At 38.1% G+C, this 23,843-nt stretch overlaps 4 protein-coding genes across 6 annotated transcripts; 1 reads left to right on the forward strand and 3 right to left on the reverse strand.

Moving 5' to 3' along the window:
- Positions 1 to 122: 122 nt before the first annotated feature.
- LOC135610032 (small ribosomal subunit protein eS25w) lies at positions 123 to 2,604 on the reverse strand. Its single transcript, XM_065103960.1, has 4 exons — positions 2,499 to 2,604; positions 2,325 to 2,399; positions 2,086 to 2,220; positions 123 to 364 (listed from the first exon to the last, which is right to left on the reverse strand). The coding sequence occupies exons 1-4, from the start codon at positions 2,499 to 2,501 to the stop codon at positions 251 to 253; spliced, it is 327 nt and encodes a 108-aa protein (XP_064960032.1). The 5' UTR covers positions 2,502 to 2,604; the 3' UTR covers positions 123 to 250.
- Positions 2,605 to 7,149: 4,545 nt separating this feature from the next.
- Positions 7,150 to 8,678, reverse strand: LOC135610044 (protein FANTASTIC FOUR 1-like). The gene has a single exon (XM_065103998.1). It carries the CDS (start codon positions 8,116 to 8,118, stop codon positions 7,390 to 7,392), a length of 729 nt encoding a protein of 242 aa, XP_064960070.1. The 5' UTR covers positions 8,119 to 8,678; the 3' UTR covers positions 7,150 to 7,389.
- A 543-nt stretch (positions 8,679 to 9,221) lies between these two features.
- On the reverse strand, positions 9,222 to 13,253 carry LOC135610050 (small ribosomal subunit protein uS11y). Its single transcript, XM_065104009.1, has 6 exons — positions 13,136 to 13,253; positions 12,372 to 12,494; positions 12,246 to 12,291; positions 11,009 to 11,094; positions 10,802 to 10,931; positions 9,222 to 9,507 (listed from the first exon to the last, which is right to left on the reverse strand). Exons 1-6 carry the CDS (start codon positions 13,136 to 13,138, stop codon positions 9,440 to 9,442), a joined length of 456 nt encoding a protein of 151 aa, XP_064960081.1. The 5' UTR covers positions 13,139 to 13,253; the 3' UTR covers positions 9,222 to 9,439.
- A 518-nt stretch (positions 13,254 to 13,771) lies between these two features.
- Positions 13,772 to 23,788, forward strand: LOC135610033 (OVARIAN TUMOR DOMAIN-containing deubiquitinating enzyme 6-like). Of its 3 annotated transcripts, none has more exons than XM_065103981.1 (10): positions 13,772 to 13,921; positions 14,147 to 14,203; positions 14,272 to 15,107; positions 16,819 to 16,980; positions 17,920 to 17,997; positions 20,257 to 20,335; positions 20,417 to 20,562; positions 21,013 to 21,078; positions 23,019 to 23,193; positions 23,294 to 23,788. In XM_065103981.1, the coding sequence occupies exons 3-10, from the start codon at positions 14,466 to 14,468 to the stop codon at positions 23,530 to 23,532; spliced, it is 1,587 nt and encodes a 528-aa protein (XP_064960053.1). In that variant the 5' UTR covers positions 13,772 to 13,921; positions 14,147 to 14,203; positions 14,272 to 14,465; the 3' UTR covers positions 23,533 to 23,788. The 3 variants fall into 3 exon arrangements, with proteins under 3 accessions (XP_064960053.1, XP_064960060.1, XP_064960043.1); XM_065103988.1 differs by having other exon boundaries at positions 14,282 to 15,107; XM_065103971.1 differs by having other exon boundaries at positions 13,812 to 13,900; positions 14,147 to 15,107.
- Positions 23,789 to 23,843: the final 55 nt, after the last annotated feature.

Below are 23,843 nucleotides of genomic sequence, written 5' to 3' on the forward strand. Positions count from 1 at the left end.
GGCTTATCTCCATCAACTCTTTTATTAGGAAAAAGGTATTTCGAAATCTAGGAATGTTTAGATTAACAATACAATAATTTATCCAACTAAATTGATACAAAATGAAGCATGAGGCTCAACTCTGAAATAAGAGCTTTGTCTTAACAAAGCAACAAAAACCAAAGTGATAACTACTCAGTTACGAAACATCCAATAACCAAGTACAGAATAAGTACCTATTCCTAGAAACTCTGGGGAGACTAAAGTTCTCCTAGGTATTAGTAGCTCTGGTGTAGATTTGTTGGCTTGCATGAGCAGATACCATCCTGATAGCACCCCTTGCCATCAAATCCTTTATTGCTCTCCTTGCTAGTGATCCATTAACCTGAAAGAAATAAGCAACAACCACTTGAAGGCATGTCATGATAATGAATACTGTAATAACAACTCATGTCCAAGGTCTTGTAGCAGAAGTAAGTTGTTAATGGGAAAACTACATTAACTTCTTACTTGAGAAATATGAAATATATCACAATCATAGTGCTAAATTTACTAACCTGAGGCATTTGGAAAGCCACTAAAGTAACACAATCATAATGCTAAAGCACAATCACACTTGACATGTGGACGAAGGCTTGGTTTGGGAATCTATTTGCATGTTTAACATACAAATGGAGAAAAGAGTTTGAGTGAATGTGCAATTATAAAATGCTTTGGGTGTTTAATAAAGAATAGATGAAAACTACATTTTAAATGTGCATTGGCATAAGTGTTGTTTGATAAAATTATATTTCAAAAATTCATTAAATATTTTATGACAAATTTACTCTTATATTATTTTTAATATATATTCAAAAATAAATATATATTTTTTTATTTTAATTAATAAGTAAATAAATAAATATATGTAATCTTATAAAAATTTTGTATGGCTCAAATATATTAAATAAAAATATATTCACATAAATAAATAAATAAAATTTCATCGTGTAGAAAATATAAATCATGTTGGTTTGTTACTAAATCATTTTGATGTTTTAGATAAAATCATAGAAAACTTTCAGAATTTAAAAAAATATATTATTAACATCCCAAAAATACTGAAATGCTAATGCTACCCCGGAGGTAGCATCATTTGAGTATTTTCAATACAACATCGAGGTCAAATCAAAATTTACCGATAGTCATTGGACCTGCAATGCATATTTCAAATGTGTTCCCAAACGCCCTCTAAGTGATCCGATTAACCTAAAGATGGCGAGAAAAGTGTAAAATGGGTCATTCAAAATGTCTTTCATACTATCAAAGATGTTAGAAACAAACCCAAAGTACCCAAAGTACTCGATTTGGAATTGACCACATATGCCTTTTGATAACCCTAAAATATTGGCCACATATTAGATCTTAGTGATAAATGCATCCAAAATAACACAAAGCAGATATAATTCACATTATCGTTTTCGCTGGACTTGTAAACTACCTAAGATCAAAGAAATGTTCTAAGAAGAATCGACCAATAGGACGTTGCTGCTGGGAACTTACATCCATCATGTCAAAGCTTGCTAATGTAATATTCTTCTGAACCAAAATTTCAATAACTAAGTGCTAAATTTTAACTTATTTGGTAGTTAAGTGGAATGATATCATTAAGTTAAGAATATAAAGTAATGCATAAGACAGAAAGTTTAACATAAATCCTTGAAAATACTGCACATTCAACCCAATGATTAGAGAAGATTGAGCAAACTAGCTACATTAACTACACTAAAGTCTCTACCTCTATCTTCTTGTGTATCTATATATCACCTAAGCTGTAAGGCATATATTTACAGACGCTGAAAGTGCCTAAAAAGGTATGACGCCCTTTTCTCTACCTATACACATTTATTTCATAAAGATTTCGTTCACAATAAATTAAGACTCAAAGGAAATCAGATCTATCAAACCATCTCACTACATGATTGTAGCGGTTAAAGGATTCAATGAAGAAGAGGCTAAACAATCAAAGTAACAATAAATTACTTCCGAGATATAAAGTGAGGCAGAATTCTTATTAGAAATCTAACACTGGATCCAGCGAACAGGATAAAGTCGAGATCTTTTTACCCGCAATCTCTCGGAGAGCACGGAAGGAGTAATCTGCTTGAACTTGGGAACCTCGGAGAGCATCTTATCGTAGCTCGCCTGGTCAAAGAGGACCGCATTGTTCACCTTCTCCTTCTGCTTTCCCTTGCTCCACTTCTGCAATCCAAACCCTAATCCACATAAGCACCAGAGAAGACAACGAAAGAAAAGTGAAAAAAACCCTTAAAAACCCAATCTTTAACGCTATAACCACCACGTACCTTCTTCTTCTGCTTGCCTCCACCGGATTTAGCCGGCTTCGAGGACGGGGGTGCGGCCTTATCCTTCTTGGGCGCCTACCTCAGACACCAAAGAAGCCATTAGCGACTTAATCCATAGGATATACCGTAACCGAATGAAGAAAAGGAGAAGAAAGGAAATCGAGATCGGTTTACCATCTTCTTTCTTCTGGATTCAAAAGCGGAGAAGAAGAATAGCTACGGCGCTTCGGAAGAGGCGGCTACCGCGGCTCCGGGTGGCTTTATAAGGAAAAGGGCGGCTCCACGGCTAGGGTTTTGCGTGGCCTCCGCTAACGTGCACCGGACCAAGATGGGCCATTTCAAGCCCAATTCAAACCCTAAGCAAGTTGATTTAGTAGATGAGGGGCATATTATTCCATCTCATATAGTTAATTATGATTAACATCTTTTCGATCATTATATTTTGAAAAATAATATCCGGGACTCTACTTATGAAAGTAAAATATTTAATCTCCGTTCTTCTTACCTCGTTAATTTCATTAATGAAAAAAATCGTATGTATTTTCACGTATAAAAAGGACGTGAATAGAAAGGATAAAAATATAATTTTATTATTTTTAAATTATTAATTTTATATAAACTTCTTGCCCATCGCACCTATCGCCCGTCGCTCGCCTTCCACACTTACTCGCCCACTACACCTACTTGCCCACAGCTCTTGCTCGCTCGACACCCATCCGAAGCAAACTCTTTGTCATTAGGGTGTAACGAGTGAGCAACGGGCGAGCAGGGGTGACGAATGATAGGTGCCACAGGCGATAGGCAAACAGGTTGGAAAGAGCAAATGATGAGGAAATAAATCAAGGTAAGAAGTTCATATAAAATTAATAATTTAAAAAATAATAAAATTCTACTTTTATCCTTTTCTTTCATGCTCTTTTTGCACGTGACAACACTCGACGAAATTAATGTAAGGAGAATTTGAGTTAAATATTTTACTTTTATAAGTATATGGATCTCAATGCTATTTTTTAAAGTATGGGGATCAGGATGCTAATCATAGTTAACTATTTGAGATAATATGTAATTACCTCAGTAGATGATAAGTTAATTCCTAGCTCTAACTATGGTAAATGTATTATGGGAGAGGAGTTAGATCATCCTCTCTATTGATTAAAGAAAGAGGCACCTATCATGTATTGATGTATTAATCTCTTCTAATCTGTATTAGAGACTTAATCCGATTTAGATTTGATAAAAAATAACATGTGTCATCATGAGATGTTAAGAAATGACCGAAGAGGAATCAATCAATAGAATTTAGATAATTGATGAAGTCAGAATGATCAATGAAATTATTTTTAAGATGTTACTTGAACTCTTGAAATACCACCCGATACTCTGCAAGAGATCAAGGTCAGAGGAAGCCCAACTTAATCTCTCTGATGCATAAGTTGTAACGTTCAAGATGCAAAAGAAATAGGAGTATGAAAAAAAAAGAAAAGAATAATAGAGAAACCTATTTAATTGAGGTAGTCGAACTATTCGTTGAGGTGGCTTAACCATTTACAATCACCTTCTAGGGTGATCAAACTATAATATCAAACTTTTGAGGTGGCTCAATTATCTATTGAGTTGGCTCAACTATCGGTTGAGATAATCAAACCATAGTATCACCCTATTGAGATAACTCAATCGCAAGTGGCTTAACTACTTATTGAAGTGGCCAAACTGAGGTACCAAACTGCTAAGGTGGAAGCTTTCATTATTGAGGTGGAGGTGCTCATGTGTTATATTAACTTTGAAATAATTATATTAATTTTTTATCACTTAGTTTCCCTCCCCGCCTTGCTTTGACATAGAAGATCTTTAAAGGGTACTAAGCATGTAACTAGATGTAGGTAGGTGGCTTGCCCATTTGCTTTATAGTAGGTGAGGTTTAACTTGTTTGTTTTAGGTAAAGATGTTTCAACTTGTCATCTAGTGTTTAAGATATTTATATCTATGAAGGATACAGTAGATGATTTATATGCTTATGTCCATGAAGAACACATCGAGCGCTTGGAATGCGCATATTTGTGAAGGACGTATCAGACATTTAGGATGCTTATGCCTACTAAAACACATTGAGCATCTCAGATGCTTATATTCGTGAAGGATGCATCAAATGCTTTAGATGCTTATATTCACGAAGGACACATCAAGCACTTGCAATGCTTAAATTTATAAAAGATATACTATATATTTTAGATGCTTAGGTCTATTATGATGCTAGACACATTAGATACTCATATTCGTGAGGGACATATTAAGTACTTAGGATACTTATGTCTACCAAGGACACATTAGATATTTTAGGTTCTTATCCTAAATTAAAAAGTCATTTGAATCGATCAATCTGTCCATATCGGGCAAAAGTCCTCTTGGTTGGTCAATCTGCACACATTCGGCAAAGCTAATCAGGCAAAATGGTTTTATGGACATGTTGGCATGCTCACATCAGGCAATGAAGAGTCAAAGGTTGTTGGCTTACTTGGAAATTGATGGTTTGGTCACTTTAGGTAAGAGAGCTTTGGAACATATTGATCTTCCCACTTTTGATAAGATGGCCTACTAGACTTATTGACATACTCACATTGGGCAAGAAAGGCTCAAAGATTATTGGCATGCCCTAAAGGTTGTCGACATGCTAGCTTCAGGTAAAAGGGCTCCAGGACATGCTAATTTATCTGCTTCGAGTAGGAGGTCCTTGAAGAATGCCTATGAGATGCTTGTGTTCATTTAGAATGTATTACACATTAAGGATGGTTATATTCGTAAGGTACACGTCGAACAGATGTGTATGTTCGTAAAGGATGCATCACACATTGAGGATGCTTATGTTTACAATTAATATATTAGATGCTTTAGATATTTATGCCAACTATGTTGCATCGAATATTTTATATGCTTTTGTCTATAAGGGACACATCTAGTGTTTAGGATATTTATATCCATGAAGGATATATTAGATGATTTAGATGTTTATGTCCATGAAGGACACATCGAGCGCTTGGGATGCTCATATTTGCGAAGGATGCATCAGACATTTAGGATGCTTATGCCAACTAAAACACATTGAGATCTCAAGTGCTTATGTCCGTGAAGGGTGCATCAAATGCTTTAGATGCTTATGTTCACGAAGGACACATCAAGCACTTGGGATGCTTAATTTATAAAAGATATACCATATATTTTAGATGCTTATGTTTATTCTGATACTAGACACATTAGATACTCATATTCATGAGGGACACGTTAAGTACTTATGATACTTATGTCTACGAAGGACACAATAGATATTTTAGGTTCTTATGTCTACTAAAATACTATGATACTTTTGTCAACGAAGGATATATTGAACGCTGAGGATGTTTTGTTCATGAATGACATATTGAGTGATTTATATGCTTCTGTCCAGTAGGACATATTGAGCATCTACGAAGCTTATGTCAATGAAGATACTTTAGACGTTTCTATTCTAGAAGGGTCACATTTAACCTTGTGCTCTTCCGAGGATTTATCAATTGGATCAAATTTTCATGCTAATGATGTATTTGATATGATGACTCATATATCAATGTTTTCCCTTGAATCTCTTACTTCTTCTTACTCCCACATCAATCGAGATAGAAAAGTGAAGCTGATGATGAAGAAGGATTTCAATGACAATCCTAAAACTTCACTCGAGACTTAACTTAAGGAGAAAGCCAAAGACACAAGGGAATAGATTTGAGAGTAGCCCTGAAGACGTTACTTTTGCATTTGGAATGATAATATAATTTTAAAGATAAATTTTAGATGATAAGCCCTTTGGAGTGTGACAAGTAAAAAATATGTGATTATAATGATATCAAAATGGATATAGACATATAGATATAAACTTCGATATCAAAATAGCCCTAGTATTAAATACGATGAATTATTCATGAAAGAAAATATTATCTATGAATGAAATTGAATGTATAAAAGTTGTTATTGAGAAGATTATGTTTGAACATTGAAGAAGATTATAGTACCCAAATTTATTTCTACTTAGGATGTGAGAGAAATTTTAAGTTAGTTTATGTAAGTATATGATTATATTATTAATAATATAGATCAATATTTTGACTATGTTGTTTAGGTCTCTCATGTTAGTAGATCAATTAACCCATTAAATCAGAACATGACAAGTGCTTGATTTAACTTATAAATCTTCTTATCAGTCATTGAATTATTTGATGTTTAGGATTTATGGTGCCAAGAAAGTATATTCAGTCATGAAATTTGACTCCATGAAGAACACATTTGACTTTCGTTATGATCAAGCAATCCTTCTCCCTAATTCATAATCCTTGAGTCCTCATAAATCTACAAGAACACTAATGGAAGTGTTTGCTAATTGCAAAGATGAAGAAGACATATAGCCAGCTTGACCTGAGCAAAGTCAACTCCACAGAACATGACCTGATTACAAGTTCATATGCAGATGAAGCTTGTAGCTAAAAACTTTATGGTCATGCAGGTTCAATCACAGAAGGCTTTGCACTATTTCCTGTGATGCTCTCACAAGGAAAGTTTGAGAGTCATCATCACTAATCTGTAAAGCTATGATTACCAGTGGTTGGATGTTGAGTTTGACTTCCATTTCCTCAAATGGCTTGGTTCTTTTTCTGGTGGATACCATGGTATTCATGTGAATCACATAAAAAGAGTGAAAAGCCACCACCCTTGCTGGTTGGCTAATCTTGAATGTTGAACTGAGGAGTCTTTGCCAGGTTAGGTTAGAAGGATCAGATCAGGGCTTGAATTGTACACCAGCAAATAGGTGCTAAGAATCAACATTTATGGATCATTTATCTTGGTTAAAGATATTGTACCCTAGCAAAAATGTAACATATTTGTATAGCTTCAACTCATCTGCAATTCTAACTGCAAACAGCTGAAGAAACAAAAAAGCACAGTTTGCAGTAACACTTTCATAAATACTGTTCTTTTCATCTCCTTTTTCTTTCGATTTGCTTTCAGAGAAAAAGATGGAAGGAAGCCAAGTGATTAGCATGGATTAATCAACATTGCCTTGGATAGCTTTTGTCTTATCTTCTTCCTCCTCTGCCTCTTCTCCGTCTTCTTCTTCTTCTTCTTCTTCTTCTTCTTCTTCTTCTTCTTCTTCTTCTTCTTCTTCTTCATCATCATCATCATCATCTTCTTCTTCATCTCCTTCAGGGATTTCCTCATCCGGGTGGACTAGTTGCAGCTTGAGCCGGCCATCTTCGCGCGAAGCGTGCAAGAATTCCTTGGTGGGGATTCTGATCTCCCTCAGAACAAACCTCCCCTCATGCCTGTAAGACTTGAAGTAGATCCATGGCTTGCCGCTCTTCCCGATAGAAGAAATGGGAGGCGGAAAGCCACCCGTCCTCGTCCTCACATCAGAACAGTTGTTCGGATGTCCACCGCCAACCACGGCCTGCTTCTCCTTCCAACGATCGCTGCCCCGGTCATCACCATCCTCCTCGACCAGGTCGTCAACATCATCAGAGCTCTCCGAGCCGAGCCTTTCGGTGCAGAGCTGCAGCTTGTCCGAACTCTTCAGAGGGAAACCGTGGTTGGAATCCGGAGGCGGCGCGGGCTTCTCTTGGAAGTGCAACTCGCCGAAGATCTCGGTGAAGCTGCAGGCATTGTCCACCGGCTTCTTGGCCATGATCTGGCTCCAGGATGACAGGGACTCCATCAGCGTCGGGTTTTCCGGCCTCGGCTTCTCAAACAAGGAGCTCAAGCTACCACAGGCTGCCATGATCCTGATCCTGGTGCAGAAAGAACGAGAACTCGATCTGAACCAATCAACTACCAGTAGAGAGAAGGTGAAGAAGGAGGAGGAGGGTCGAAGAAGGCTCGGAGATTAGAAGGAGAGGTGGTGGTGGATTCTTTGACATGTGGTTTACTGGCCACTTCCCTCTTCTGCATGGCTTTGCAAGCATATGAATGACTGCTGCTGCTGCTGCTGCTAACCCTCCCTGGCCATGGTGATGATCTCCTTTGGGTCCTTGTGATTGATGGTGGTGATTCAAGTAAGTGTAAGGAACTTTCCATTAATGCAAGATCTAAGATAATATATGCGGTCTTCCCCTTAAATAGTAAGACGTTTCAATGACTCGAATCTCAATCTTATCATTGTACTAAAACCTAAAAGGATGGATTACAACAAAAACTAGATAAGTTAATTGGAAGAACATGATGCAGCTGAGTGATGATTCATCTTTTAGGTCGTCACAGCTAAAAAGCACAGAAATAAGATAGAATGTGATGAGAGGCCATGTGGCTTCTCCTCGATCTACGATCTCGACAAGCTTATCTCTGTGGCCTCAGTGTCGCCAAAAGAGCCAATCCAGATTAGGAGGGACTGAGGCTGGATTCAACAGTGACGAGGTTGTTCATGAGAGCCACTGAGTGGTGTGTGGAGCCCAACCAGCGGACGTGTCACACAAGGTGGCGTGGATCACTCTCCTCGGTTCATGCATCTGTGGAGCTACTCACCGATCGTGCCGACGGAGTCGGGGAATATGCAGCTTTGTAAGAATATGCCATGGAAGGAAGCAGGCAGGTCGCTATCAGACTATGCGTTTGAGATGCTGCTGATAAGATGATGGCATTGTGAGGAGCAATGTTTGCTATCCTGAAGTGTAGATAGATGTTGGCGAAAATTTTAGATGAATATTTTCTTTATTTATTTATTTTTTCAAATAAATAATTTTTTAAAATATTTCAAATTTTAAATGAATAATTTTAGATGATCGAGAGATTGACGAGAGACTACACAAGATTCCATCAATATTTCAGCTAAATCATCTTTCCTAGCAAGGTTTTAAATCAAAGCACACCACCACATGTTCAAGCCAATAGCACAGCAATGACTTGCATGGAAGCAAGCGAAATTATAGTTCGAAACAACCAACATCGTAATAGCATTACGTTTGTATATCCTCAGCCTCAAGAACAGAATTTGGCCAAAGAAAACTGTGGAGTCAGAACATAGCTTACGAGCATTGTTCAACAGCTAAATATGAGTCTTAAAAATTGTTCACGGCAACTGGGTGAAAAAACAATGCACAAATAGTTTAAAGCCGCCTTCCTCTTCTGCCGCCCTTCCTGCGTGTGCTGTCAGTAGGAATTGGCGTCACATCCTCTGCAGAATTAGGATCAGCAACAGTTAGTTGTAGCACAAAGTGGAAGGAAATAGTAAAATAAATGAGAAAAAAATAAACAATCAAGCAACTTCAGATAATAATTGATAGAATCAAAGCCATGAACCAGACGTCCAAAGAGAAGAAATATAAAAAAGATGCAGAGTGGACATCTTGACAGTCTGACTGGTGAAACACAATTCTTTATCAACATAACATCCCAGCATTCTGGCTGAAAAAGAGGTAAAATGTAATATTTCTATTAAATTGCACCAATAAAAGAGTTGGATCACAAAACACATTCCTCCCAGACCGAAAAACAATTAACCAGCAATTGGTCAAAATAATGGTTCACTTGATGTGATCAATTAGCACAAAATAGTGCTTATATCAACATTATTTGATCGAGTCAACCTCACTTCTAAACCTGGACCCAATTACTAACTTTTGCTAATAGGTCAAACTTTACACATCCTGCCGAACAGCTTTTCTAGATCCAAAACTTGAGGATCCATACCCAAATTACCATATCAAAATTTCAGGCTTTCAGCTCATAACAATAGACTCATGGAGTCGACCTCTTTACTTGCAGTGGGTAAAGTTGCAATCATCAATCCTCCCAAACCCCACATTGCAGATGCCTGGTATATGCCACCCTATTCTTTTAACACAACTTTAATAAGCCTAGGTTGTAATCCATGTCTACCTCACATGAGAACGAACAAGTCTAATAACTAAAGTATGCTGGCAAGAGCTCATTAATGACCGGATGCACCACAGTGAAAAACACAGTGGGAGCGCAGCACTACTTTTACATCATCACTACCACAAGTTATGGATCCAAAGAATCAGTCTTACCATAAGTTATGGATCCAAAGAGTCACAGAGTGGTATCAGTCAGAAAAACTATAAAAACATAGATCCAAAAAATCATGGAAAGCATCAGTCAATAATTAAGCAGGGATGAACCAAAGCTTGTACAAGGACAAAAATTATTGAGTGCAAAAAAAATGCAAGTATAAATTTGAACAACAAAACAGTAGCAGTAACAAGTCAAGACAAAAAGCTAGACAATAGTGAAGACAAAGAGACAAAGCATCTTGGCCATGTGGCATGCCCATCAAGATATTTCTGTGCATCTCATGCAATTTAAGTAAAAAATAACCAATTACAATTAATAGTGGAAAATAGAAAATGCATCTCCTAATAAAGGCACACTCTTCAGAATAAAAAACAGCTTATAGAACCAGATAAGAGCCGATACGGGAATGACTAACGACACAAATTCTAACTCACCAATACGCCCGATTTTCATTCCAGAGCGAGCAAGTGCCCTAAGGGCAGACTGAGCACCAGGGCCAGGAGTTTTTGTCTTATTCCCGCCAGTAGCTCGTAGCTTAATATGCAGAGCAGTAATCCCAAGTTCCTGCATAAGTAAAATGAAAAGTAGGCCATCAGCATGACCATTTAAAATAGGATACTCAACACCGCAAAACGGCAGACCTTGCATCGCTGTGCCACATCTTGCGCTGCAAGCATAGCTGCATAAGGAGATGACTCATCCCTATCGGCTTTAACCTTCATACCACCTGCAAATAGCAGCATTCCAAAGTCAGCATTCCAAAGTCACTGATCATACCATAAAATAATAGTCCAGAAAGAAACCCTACACCTCAAATGGAGTGGAATCTGAAAAAAAAAATGATTTATCACTGTCCTCTATGCGGCAGTAAATTCCAGGCAAAATATCATCGGAATAGCCATGTATCTAGGTATGAATATTTTTCAAGCATAAATAACATACAAGTTACATGCAATTTCGTCTACCCAACTTGTTCTACACGCATGCAATTTTAAGAAATGCATCTAATAAAGTATTGTTGAATCATAATTTGAATTATTTTTCCCTTGGGTTGCATATCTGAAGTTCATTCAATATCTAGCTTGGTATAACCTATACAAACCAAAATAAGAAAGGGGCAAAAGAACAAAGGAGACTTCAATAATGACCTTATTAATGGGAAGATTCAATTTTCATAATTACTTCATAAAATCGAGCTTTGTAATGCCTGGGTAAACCTTATAAAGGAGAGAACAAAATATTAATGACTACAGGTTGAACCAATGTGAAACACAGAAAAGGAGAATTATTGAACACTGTTTGATAATGATGTTTTTTGTAACATCACAAGATACATGTCCAGGAAGTGAAAACTCAACCCTAAAGCAAGTGGAGCTTCACCTTGTTTGAGCATGACCAGATCAACATTAGCTTGGTCTTCACATATCCTTACTTCGTATTATGTCCAGGTCCCTCAAAAATCACACCTCATGTCAGTTGAATTCATAGATACAAATCTCAGTAGTACCCGTTGGTAAGGACCCGTATTTACCATTGCTGCCTCTCTTTCTCTGTGTGGTTAAGCTAGTACCGACTCGCACCAACACTCAATATGCTGACTAGTACTAGTACCATACCAGTACAACCACTGAGCGGTAGTGGTACTAAACCCAGGTTTTAATCCATGATTTAATTCATAAATATTATAACTGCACATATACCCCATAATCAATATATTTTTCCCCCTAAACCACTGAAAGTTGATTTTCATATATTGATTATAACAATTATATCTAAACAACATTCAATAATGTTGCTGTAACTTTCTTATAAAGATGGGAAAGAAGCAGATCAAATATCCTCCAGATTAAGAAATTTAAAAAGGTTTGGAATACAAACCTGTAATTCGAACCAAGGTTTCCCTCCCAGAAAGATCTGTAACATGCTGCAGTTCAAACAAATAAACTGTCAGCAGGAAACAAATGATATAAGTACTTTCAGTATCAAGAGCACATTAGAACTCACAATAAAGGTATCATTGAATGATGCAAATATATGAGCAACACCAAATACTTGCTCCCCTTCGCGGACTGCAGGCCCTAGTGTCACATTCTCCTCCTTGGGCTCCCTGGTCTTCTTTCGTCCAGACTGTGGACCCAGATCCAGGAACAATGAGATTCCACTATAGAGGTAATTTAGAAGCTCAAGTAGAGCAGTTTAGAATTAACCAAATCAACAAGGTGCAAATTATTTTACAAGAGGTAACTGCCAGTCACAAGCACATAACCTTAGACGAAAAAGAGACTTTACCAAAAGATCAATACAAATAAGTTTAAGCTGATCCATAATTCTATTTGCACAGCACCGCAAGGACATTAATTCAGAACCAAGACCTAAATTTCACAACACCTTTAGCAAACATGGAAGAATAAGCACAAAAATATCTTCTTTACAACACCAAGAGGAATACAAATCCTCAACAGCCATAAAAATCGTTACTACTGTTCATGCGTCCGAAAAGAATCTCAGAGCAATGGCAACTGAAATAAAAACAATAGTTTCTAGTACCCAAAATCTGAAATTTCACCCAAATCTTTCAGACGATTCGCTCAGTTCAGGAGAAAAAGAACTCCACGTTTCCAAAGAAGTGGTTTAGGCTGCATAAAAACGCTCAGGAAAAGATTGATTCATCGCCGCTATGGATCCAAAATAGATAACTAAAACTAATCCAAGAGTTACAAGCGGATGAAACGAAAACGATAGCGAGGAGAGGGTTCTTGAGATCTCACCATGGTCGAAGTGGGAGCAGTAGAGAACGGCTGCGAGAGATCTCCCGGTCCGCAGCAAAAGCGATGCTAACCCTAGTGGCTGGTTGGCCGGTGCCTTATATAGGACGTCCTGTTACCCGTTCTCAACTTACCCGACGTACCCATGCGACGATTGTGACGCAGGATCTGGCCCACCCGTACCTCACTTTCCGAGTAAAGTTTGGGTACATTTATATGGTTTCGGCTTCGTCGAATGTGCGGGTGTTAATGGGTCGGATTGAGAGAGCGCCGACGGGCTGTACTAATGACCCGATCCGACCCGTTTTACTAACGGATCGCATCCGAGTCGGTCGGAGCCCATTCCACACGACCCACTATCCCTGTCATCTGAGATATTACAGCAAACAGCTTACACACCAAATCACAAGGCGGCACGTACTCACCTGCAACACGTGAAACATCAGAGCGGTAAAACCACGCGTCGCCACCAAAATACAATGCGACAATTTCGGTAAATAAAATTATGAAATTACGATTTAATTCTCAGGTGAACGATAAGAACGACTTGTGTTTCATCGAATGCCCGAAGAACAAAGGGTATAAAAGTCATATCACGCCAGTGCGGTGCGGTGTCGCTCCATCCGCATATAAGGAGCTGATACCGTGCGGCCGCCTTCCCCAATTTCTCCTGCCTCTCCGCTTAATCGTTTTCCGGAAGTCCGCCGCTGTCGTCCGTCTCCACTCCCTTTCCACGAATTCTTTCACTCTTTGATCGAAGATATCGAGGTTCTTCTGGAATTGGCTAAGGCAATCTTCTTATTATTCGGATTCGTTGTTACTTTTGGTTCTTTTTTTCTCGCCGATTCTTTTGGGGATTTTAGGGTTTTCTTGGTCCGCTCTTTGTTTCGATCTTTCATTTCCTTTTTTTGTTTCTCCGGTTTCTTGTTTCTTGGTGATTCGATTGAGTCTTTTCTTGCGAAAAGTTTGCTTCGTGGGGAATAAGTTATTTATGGCGGATGGGTTCTTTGACAGGGAATTAGTGGCGTCTTTAGGTTTCTCCAGGCCTTCGATCGGCTGCGTAAGGGTTTGGTGAGGCTTATTTCTTGGTGGGTTTTCTGGGTATAAGAAGGGAAATTTGATGTCATGAGAATTGATAGGGGAATGCAGAGATTGGATTGCGACCAAGAGGAAAGCGTGCTGCGCCGGAAGGAACAGATTGGGCGGGGGCTTCGTGCCGGTTCTGCCAAGGTCAGAACTCGTAATAAAGGAATGCTCTGAGGTCCGAACCTTTCGAGTAGGGACAAAGAAGGGCTCAAAGAAGTTAAAGCAGCAGACAAGATAGGGGAAGAAGATGACTAGAATCTTTGTTCAGCGTGGATCGGTGGGGTCTTCCTCGAATGCCAATCGCCCTCCGTCGAACTCAGTGCCCCAGCCTTCTGCCTCTCAGGCTGCCTCTAGTTCCAGGGAGCAGGATGTAGAAAAACAGGTTCTTGAAGACCAGAGTGCACTAAACGATCCCAGAGAGCCATCAGAGAGTGGTGACGATAAAATATTGAAGCATGATGATCCTGGAGCTTCTCCTGAAGTTGAGGATGGTTCCAATGTTTGTTTTGAAGAGGACAGATCTATGCATGATGTCTCAGCTTCTACAGTTATTAGGCAAGAGACGAGTGAACCTTGTGTGAACCAAAAAGATTCTGTGCGATTATGTACTGGCTCATCCCAGATTGTTAATGGAGGTTCATACCCTCCACCACCTCCAGCCCCACCTCCAAAACCGTTTTCCACAAATTTGGGCTCAAGGAGAACCAGCTTGGGGTCTTCAAACACTGCAAGGATTAGTTCCTTAAGAAGGCAGTCAGCTTGGCCGGGTGTCTCAACACGGTCACCATCAGAATCTCGGCCTTCTTCTCCAAGGTCATATGGTGAAGGGGAAGGTTACAATAGTGCAGATGAACAAGGCCCTTGCTATGCGTCCTCTTTTGATGATTCGGTATGATACCTTGTTGAATTTTGATCTTGCGAAGAAAAGACAACATGATTTAGACTAATTGTTTGAACCTTAAGTTCATATTTTTGGTGAAACATTAATTTACCTTTTGACATTTTTGGAGACATATTAGCGGACTAGGTTCCATGTACTCAACATAATATCATCTTTTCTCTTAATTTAGTTTAAATAATTGTGTTTATACAATGGTTGTTTATGTGGTGGAAATTTTTTTTATGATCCTCTTTATGTGAGATCTTGTAGACTTTTGATGCTTTGCATTCCTTTCTTTTTGACTTCTGATTTTCATCAGGCTATTAACTTTTTCTCCTGTTAAATTTTATGTCTTTCCATTATTGGATCTGTCATAGGCAAAGATATCTGCACTTATTGTCTGGATGCAGTACCCATTGTAGCATATTCGTTTGAGTTTTCCTACAGATAAATTATAACCTCAAATAAATTGCACTGAAAGTTCTCTTTATGGCTCCTAATCAATTTCATTTTAACAGATAATTTTGACTTTTTATTGCCACAAACAAAAGAGCAGTGCTGTATCATTTTAACAGATATCACACCTTAAGGAGCAGTTCTGTAAGTGTCTACATAAGGGTGCTGCCCTCATTTAGTATATTATATCCAGTTAACATGTCTCACTAACCTTTGTGCCAACTGAAGAAGATGACTTTAGCATCAGAGCATGTTGACAAAATGGTGGTCAAATGATGGTGTCTTAAGCCACCACTGAAGTCATTGGGCATGGAAGACCACTAACTAAGATTTAGGTCTCATATTCTAGTTAGTATATCCATCTAATTGTGGCATGTTGTGTTGGTTATCCTTGTGTCAACTTCGTTGGAAAAAAAAAACATCCATTAAGTACTTCACGTTGTCAATCACGTCTTCCTCCTAGTATCTTTTCATCCAAACATTAAGCTAAAAGTATTATGAGGACAAAAAATTTGATGTTCATGGTGATTAAGCTTTTGATTTTCTTCCTATATGGTCCCTCAGTCGTCAAACTAATGTGTGAGGCCACTGTGAGGCTTGCAAGTAACGCATTGTACCATTCCTCTAATTTAGGGTGTCATCGCATATATTAGTTGGAGAAGATGGGTTTGGGTGGCTTTTGATTGGTGTTGGTGCTAATGTAAATTGTTGTGGCGATAGCCAATATGTGTCAATACGGTCTTTTCACGAATTTAGTTGGAATTGTTTAAGTCGTGAGATATCCTTGAGATATTTGTCCACAAAGGGTCACTCTAAGAACAACCTCGCACAAGTCCCGAAAGACCTTACGTGCTAGTGAGACGAGACATATTAGGAGCTACCATCGGGTTAGACCTCACATGCATCATACTATGGTTTGATCTTGAACCATTTTGGTCCTTAATGAAAATACCAGGTCCATTTGTCGCACATTGGAAGTGGGTAAAAAGTTGAATTAACTTGTAAGGGTTTGATGGATGTCATACCGGTAACTTGACTTTAAGCATTGTGGGCCAATGACTTATCCTTAACAGAGTTAATGAGTTAGTTATCCTATCAAATTGGATTATGGCATTCATACCAATTGAGTGCAAAAGTTGCACTCACTTATTATATTTGGTAAATGATGATAACATTTACCTTTTCTTGTTTCTTAGTTGTGATGTGATTTTTGTTTTTCTGTTGTTTATGTCTATGAAATACTAAAATGTCAATTTCTTGTTAGGAGAGAGAAAGGCTGTTTGACCTTGAGATACGCCGAACAAAGGGTTTTGAAGTCAAAAAAATGTTGGAGGATGGGAATTGTCTTTTTCGGGCCGTGGCTGACCAAGTTTATGGTGAGCCAGAATCTTATGATCTGGCAAGACAAATGTGCCTGGATTATATGGTGAGTATTATTAAAAAAAAGTTCTTAAAATAGTGCTAATTTGGCAGTTCTATTATCATGCTACATGAATGATGTTATCCACTGCTGTATGGATTGCATTTACTGGTATAGATTTTTTCAACTATGTAGTTAGTCATCATTGTATATGCATAAATTGATTTTCTACTTCTTTTATCAAGGAACAACTAGTATGTTTTTTGCCAATGAAAATGTTGTGGTTCATGCTAGTTTGTGTTGATGCTTGTCAACTTTAGATGATGTATCCTAATGCTTTCATGTTAGTGCATGGTGGTTAGATATGCATAATGCTTGTCATCATTGTATTCATCCTATTCTATTTTGGGAAGGCCCCTTAAACTCACATCATTTAACATGCCATCATAGCTTGTATTCAATGGGTTGTCCAGTCAAAATATGACTGATGAACAATAGGTTTGTCAGAATGTGATGATGTGTTATGTAACCAACAGAAGAGTAAAAAAAATAAGGCATTTGTAACTGAACAAGAACAGAGCTGTTAAAAATACTTTGGCCTAAATTTGCTTTGTCTCTAGCTAGCAGTCTAATATGCAAGTTGTATTTCTTGGTTTAACAAACAAAAGTAACATCCTTTTTGCAGAAAAGAAAGGAATTTAATGTTAACATTTGGTAACAGCTGATGACAGGAATCTTCTTAATTTCACTTTGTAAAAGAAGAACATGAAATATAAGTCCTGTGGTTTAATCAGCGTTCATTAGAGCACTTTGTTGTCACAATATGAAACAAGGCTAGTTGGAAGAATATGAGATATGGGTAAAAGACGAGTAATTTAACTTCCTACAGATTAAATATAGAACAGTGAGAATTTATGTTATTTCCAAAATATGGTGTGCATGATCAAGGCTAGTTGTTGTAGATCGATATAGATAAGTTACCATTTTTTTTCTTTTTTTGCTCAGGAAAAAGAGAGGGACCATTTCTCTCAATTTGTAACAGAAGGCTTCACATCGTACTGCAAGCGGAAAAGGCGAGACAAGGTAAATAATGTCGACCTTTTCATAATTGAAACAGCTTGAGTTATTATGCTTTATCCTTCGCCTAGCCAGCAAAGAAACTTAAATATTTTCTGAGCTTATGATATTCATCATTTAGACTACTCGCCAGGGTGTCTCAAGCTAGTTTGTAGCTACAACACAACAATTCTGGTGTATTCTGCAGATCAAAGCAACCCTAGTGTATCCTGAATTTCTGATATACATGAACCTTATGTCACACAAGCTTTAGCCCAGTAATTATGATCATGATTTGCTGTATTGGGTATCAGACACCCACAAGTATACTGTTGAACCAATACAGGTACAGTGTGCTGGCATACCTATGTTGGTACGGGTTCGATATCCATCTGAAATCTTTAAAAAATTTATTTCATAAATGAATCCTACCTAGTGTTAGTCAAGATTCATATAATTTATGTGGTTGAAGTCTACAACACAATATATTGCAGTGAAATATGTGTCAGAAAAGGATCAAACATGGAATCTAAAGTATACATTGTAGTGCACAAATAAGTTAAAAGAGTCATGTAAACAATTGTGCATGATAATTGGTTATATATGAAGACCATATCTGTTCCTACCACCAAGATGAATGTCATGATTTCATGACAGGTGAGTTGGGGTCCTTAATGTGATGATATTGTAGATCGATATAGTATGTTTCCAGGACCCAAGTATGAAACTACTCTCAGGACATCTATATTGTTAAATGGTGTGCAACGGATGCATCAATTTGGCAGTAGTTATTGCCTCATCATCATGAACCACCCATGTTTTAAAGGGCTCCTTGGGCTAGTCGGATCATGGCAAATTCGGCTCCATAGGATGTAGTGCATCTGAGCTGTGGCTCCCATTGTTAAATTGTTGCTGCATACCATAAGATACACTAGACTATGAAAAAAATGATCAACGAGCACCATGCATTTATTATCCATGAGTTTGAGAATAGGAGGAACTGATGTCTGGCTTGGTGTCATGTGGGCTCCATGTTATATCATCGTATGAATCAACGGCGACAATCCATACCAATCAGCATTAGCTTGTATTCGTTTTGTACCCACTCATAACAAACTTGTATTGATCTATAATAATCTATATTCTATAGTTTGGCCGGTACAAACTGATATTTATCAATCAGTACATGGATGGGGTTCCACTCAGTTTGGTTCAATGCCAGGCTTACCACCTGATATGCTTACTATGGTGGTTGGTGGCAAGGTAACCTTACAAGGATTGTGCTGGGCAGTAAGCCAATCGCCCGGTACTAGCATACATGATTCACTTTTAACCGTTTCTAATCTCTCTGTGTCTCTGCCTCTTCATCCCCTCGTCTGCATCTCCACCTCCTCTCCACTGTCAAACATCTTCTCTCTACTGTTGTCAAGTGCATGCATCTCTCTCTCTATATGGTTGGCCCGTGTCAATTGGCACAGACCTCTACCAACACTAAGGACACTCTGGCACTTTACTGGTCCAGTTATCCGACTTAGGTTTAACTCCTGGAGTGTTCCATCTTTTGCTACATGGTGGTCTATGCCCTAAGATTTCAACAGACCAGTATTTACTAATATTGTCTTTTATGAATGTAGAATCCATGTAGGCAGTTAAACCAAATGAAAGAACACGAAACTAAAAACCCATACATATGTGACGTGGATGTGATTTGCATGTGCACAAAGAATGCATAAAAATGTGCTCAAAAGCCATTATTCAAGAGAAGATATGAACAATGAAAATAATGCACAAGAGCATACTAACAGTAATTTGACAAGATGAGCTACTTCCAATTATGCATTGGTAAGCTGCAACCAATAATGTTAAAAAAAGACTGTATGAAAGTAATGTTTCCAATCTCTCTAGAAGCATTTCTCTTGAGTTTCCTATTTGTTCTCTATTAGAGCACTGCTGTTTGAGCTCTGGGACTATGGAAACAAAAATGAGATGAAGAATGGAGAAGACGGTTAGTTATAACTAAGGAGATGAAGATACCTCACGAGGCCCCATAGTAAGATTTGTGAGAGAGCTGCATGGAATTAGAGTTATTGGGAGGAAACCCTGGAACAGAACAGTTATACTATATGTTCTTTCTGTTTCTGTGTCTGCCACTGGATGCAGTACATTGATATTTGCTTAGTCATCTTTACAATTTATTTTATCTACTAATATAATTGATTTTTCTTGATGTAGTTATAAATGATTTTCCTTTGGTTTTATGAGCATAGAAAGTTTGGGTTGTTACAGGTCTATGGAAACAACATTGAGATCCAGGCATTTGCTGAAATGTACAATCGTCCTATACATATATATTCTTATAGCACAGGTGATGATTTGGAAATTTGATGATCATATGCGTGTGGTAGAATTGTTAACGTTAGCTCCTAAGTCTTGTGGTTTTATGCAGAACCTATTAATATCTTCCAGGGAAATTATGACACTGACACACCTCCAATTCGATTAAGTTACCATCACGGTAACCATTACAACTCACTTGTTGATCCACTCAGGATGACAGTTGGTGTAGGCCTTGGGATTAGCAGTCTTCGAGAGGTACGTTCTTCTGCATACAATTTTTCACACTTCTATTGACAATACATTCTCAGAAGTCTCTACATTAGCTCTTTTGGTTGTTCAGAGTAGAGACTAGTGAGTAATACAAGGAGTAATTTTGGCTACTAGTGTAATATACATTTATTGCATGGATTTTTGTGTATTAAATTCTATAAACTTGTGTTTTTATCATCGATCTGGTTGTGGCTTAAGTGCTAATAATTTAGGAAGGAATAAAAATTGACTAGACATTGTTGTGTACCTTGTAATTGTATAAATACCAACGTAGCAGGGGCATTACCTAGTTCAGTTATAACAGTCTTGAGATCACTTGTAATGGTTAGGAAGTCTTCTCCCTTGGACGTTGACTTAAACATTTTGGTCACAATGGCATCATTTGTCAACTAGTAGTTGTCTCCTGTTTCTGAGTGATGCTCTTTTTCTTTGTAGAGAAACCTTGATAAGGACCAGGTGAAGGCTGCCATTAGAGCCCAGCAGGACCAGCAAATTGACAATGTAAGTACTGTTGCCTATATGCTCGCTGACTACTACTTTTGCATAACTCTGCTTTTCCAGCTGACCTTTGATCAGTTTCTTGTTGGTTTTCTTCATGTTTATAATTTGAAGATTTCTTATAAGCTGCTATAGAATTATAAAAGTGACAGCAGTATTTTTAAATAAGCTTCTAGGTCTTCGTATAGTGCGAATACCTATATAGTTGTTGCATCTATTTTCTTTTAGTGATTGTATCTGGGCAATAAATCTTTTAATTTATGTAGTCATATTGAAGACCATTCTGTTTTATACTATTTTGATCCAATATTCACACACAAATCCTGAAACATGCATCGTTCCATCTCATTTCCTGACCCTTTTTTTTTTAATTTGTCACATCTTAGTCTGATCATGTGAATGAAAAGAACTGAATTATCAACCAGCCTTTGCGCAGTCTGTAAAAAGAAATGTCCCTTTGAATTGCCTGTAAGAGTCTGTCCCTTTATGGTGAATTTTCACCATGGATGGCCTGTAAATGTCTGCTCACCAAGGTGAAAAGAAGATAATGGAGGCGGAGGCATACCGGTGAAATGGATGAGGAGGAAGCAGCAGCGGGAACACGGTCAGGAGGGGAAGAGAGAGCATATGAGAGAATGAGAGGATGAAAGAAAGAGAGCATGCATGAGAGAAGGCAAGAAAGAAAAATATAAAGAAAAAAAAAAGCGAAAGATATGGTGTTAGAGTCGTTCAAAATAAAAGAATAATACTGATACGGGACTAAAAATTTATTGCTTGGTACAATTCAATATGATCTGTTTGCCATCCACTAAGCTTTGGTGTGGTGGGCTTACCGAACTGTAACATTCCATATACTGCATTGAACCAGGAGAAGTCAGCCAATCTGTATTCAGATTTACAGTTAGGCTGTTAGATTAGTAAATAACTACCTGTATTGACCAGTAGCAGTATTTTAAATCTTGCCTTTAATGATGCTGGCTTCCTATTTTAGCGATGCTAATCTCGACTCCTATGTACCAGCTCTCTGTTTTTGAAGGATTGTTCTTATGAGTGTTCTTTTCATTTTTCACACTAACGTATTATGCTTCAGCATGATTGAGTAATTATGCTTGTCTCAATTTTTGGCTCTCTGTACCTCTCTGTTTGCTGGGTTTTCTCCTTTTCTCCGTCTATTTTAATGAGTAAAACAACTCCATGTTGCTCAAGTCTAATTCTTATTAAGCTTCAAAACTTTCTTATTAAGTTTCAAATGTCTGGTGGTGGTTGTGTAGAATGCTTCCACCAAAGGAGGTTCTTCAGATTTTATTACTGTTTTTCCCCTTAAATATACTTGGATAATTCTCATGTCTTTTGCTGATGTCAATGGTTCCTCTATAAAATGAGATAAAGCATTTAGTTATTGTGCAAAAGAAGTGTCCTTGACATCATAACGTCAAGTACATCACATGTTTGTGACGATACCTAGTTGTCCAATGTTTTTTACCATGAGTTTTTCAGATCCTAGATCATGGTTTATCTACTCCTATTGCTCCCGTTGATATATATTTTCTTCATTTCTTAATGTAGAGTTCCAGTTTTTCCAATCTTTTAATTGATGATCCAAAAGTTTTAGGAATCTAACCTAGAGTTTGATGATCATTTTAATGGATGTTTACTGGGTTTTCAAGTTTAGATTTCATTTTATTAATGTCAAGAATGCCTCTTCTATATCGTTGCATGCTAACTGGAGACAATGATACTCCTGGAACCTTTGTCAAACTAGAATCCTGTTTAATATTAAGGAATTTTCAAGTGTAAAGAACCAAGTTTGGCATTTAATAGATAATCTTTTAAAATTTGTAGCTTGTTTCGAGTAACAAGTTTCTTGCTTGGAACATTGCAAGTCTGGTATAGTGGGGCTTCTTTCTGCGATACGAGGCGTCTAAAGATTTGCATGATGACAGGCACTTGTGGCTGAGGGACGTTTTTACTCTGATCTTGAACTGACAGAGAAGGAAATTGAGCGGATGGTGATGGAGGCTTCACGGGCCGAATATTTAGCCAAGGACAACCTGAAGCAGTATCCTTCGTTCCGAGAGTCCTCCACGTCTAGGGCGGAACCATCATCCTCTGTGGCAAGTGAGTCCCTCTCGTGTCTAATTGCATCCAAATCTGAAGTTAAATGCAAATAGTAGTCTTTTGTCTGTTCATGATGAAAAATTCAATATATTGCTAACAGCAACAGGGTCGTCTCGATCTACACTGGAGGCTGATGGCCAGAGAGTCTTTTTGCCAGAGACGGTGCCCACCAGCAGCATGCAGACGGTTCTGTCGATGGGTTTCGGTTACATGCAGGTCATCGAAGCATACAGCATTTTTGGTGATGATGTGGATTCCATGGTGTGCTACCTGCTGGAGATGCGAGGCAACAGGTCTCCCCTTGGCAGGAATAGACATAAAGGGAAAGCAGCAGAGTGAGCCTCTACAAGCTTAGCATATAGCAGGGTGCATATGGCATATAGTGTTTGTAGACACGGTCGGTTTAACAAGGATGTTATGAAGGAAGGATATCAGATGCTACCATTGTTGTAGCCATGATGGAGCTCTGAAGCTGTAGAGCATGCAGCTTTCAGCATGAGGTGCTAGTTGTGAGTAACGTCATGAACTAGAGGACAAGTCTTTTAATAACACTGTTGCCATGGATCATAAAGAATGAAGAAAGGGCTTTCGCTTCTTTGTTGGTCCTTTTCTTCTCTCTCTCTCTCTCTCTCTATCTCTCTTACAGGTTG

The sequence above is a fragment of the Musa acuminata genome, chromosome BXJ1-2 (assembly GCF_036884655.1).
Source record: "Musa acuminata AAA Group cultivar baxijiao chromosome BXJ1-2, Cavendish_Baxijiao_AAA, whole genome shotgun sequence".
NCBI classification, from domain to species: domain Eukaryota; kingdom Viridiplantae; phylum Streptophyta; class Magnoliopsida; order Zingiberales; family Musaceae; genus Musa; species Musa acuminata.

Bases quoted from the DNA above. Each gene is read 5' to 3' on its own strand.
- LOC135610032 (XM_065103960.1), bottom strand. The intron at 2,221-2,324 runs GTACGTGGTGGT...TTTGGATTGCAG, and splicing joins GAGGCAAGCAGAAGAAGAAG to AAGTGGAGCAAGGGAAAGCA. The intron at 365-2,085 runs GTAAAAAGATCT...TATTTCTTTCAG, and splicing joins TGCTCTCCGAGAGATTGCGG to GTTAATGGATCACTAGCAAG.
- LOC135610044 (XM_065103998.1), bottom strand. From the start codon at position 8,118: ATGGCAGCCTGTGGTAGCTTGAGCTCCTTGTTTGAGAAGCCGAGGCCG.
- LOC135610050 (XM_065104009.1), bottom strand. The intron at 12,292-12,371 runs GTGAGTTCTAAT...TTTGAACTGCAG, and splicing joins CATTCAATGATACCTTTATT to CATGTTACAGATCTTTCTGG. The intron at 10,932-11,008 runs GTCTGCCGTTTT...TTACTTATGCAG, and splicing joins ATGTGGCACAGCGATGCAAG to GAACTTGGGATTACTGCTCT.
- LOC135610033 (XM_065103981.1), top strand. From the start codon at position 14,466: ATGACTAGAATCTTTGTTCAGCGTGGATCGGTGGGGTCTTCCTCGAAT. The intron at 15,108-16,818 runs GTATGATACCTT...ATTTCTTGTTAG, and splicing joins CGTCCTCTTTTGATGATTCG to GAGAGAGAAAGGCTGTTTGA. The intron at 16,981-17,919 runs GTGAGTATTATT...TTTTTTGCTCAG, and splicing joins AAATGTGCCTGGATTATATG to GAAAAAGAGAGGGACCATTT.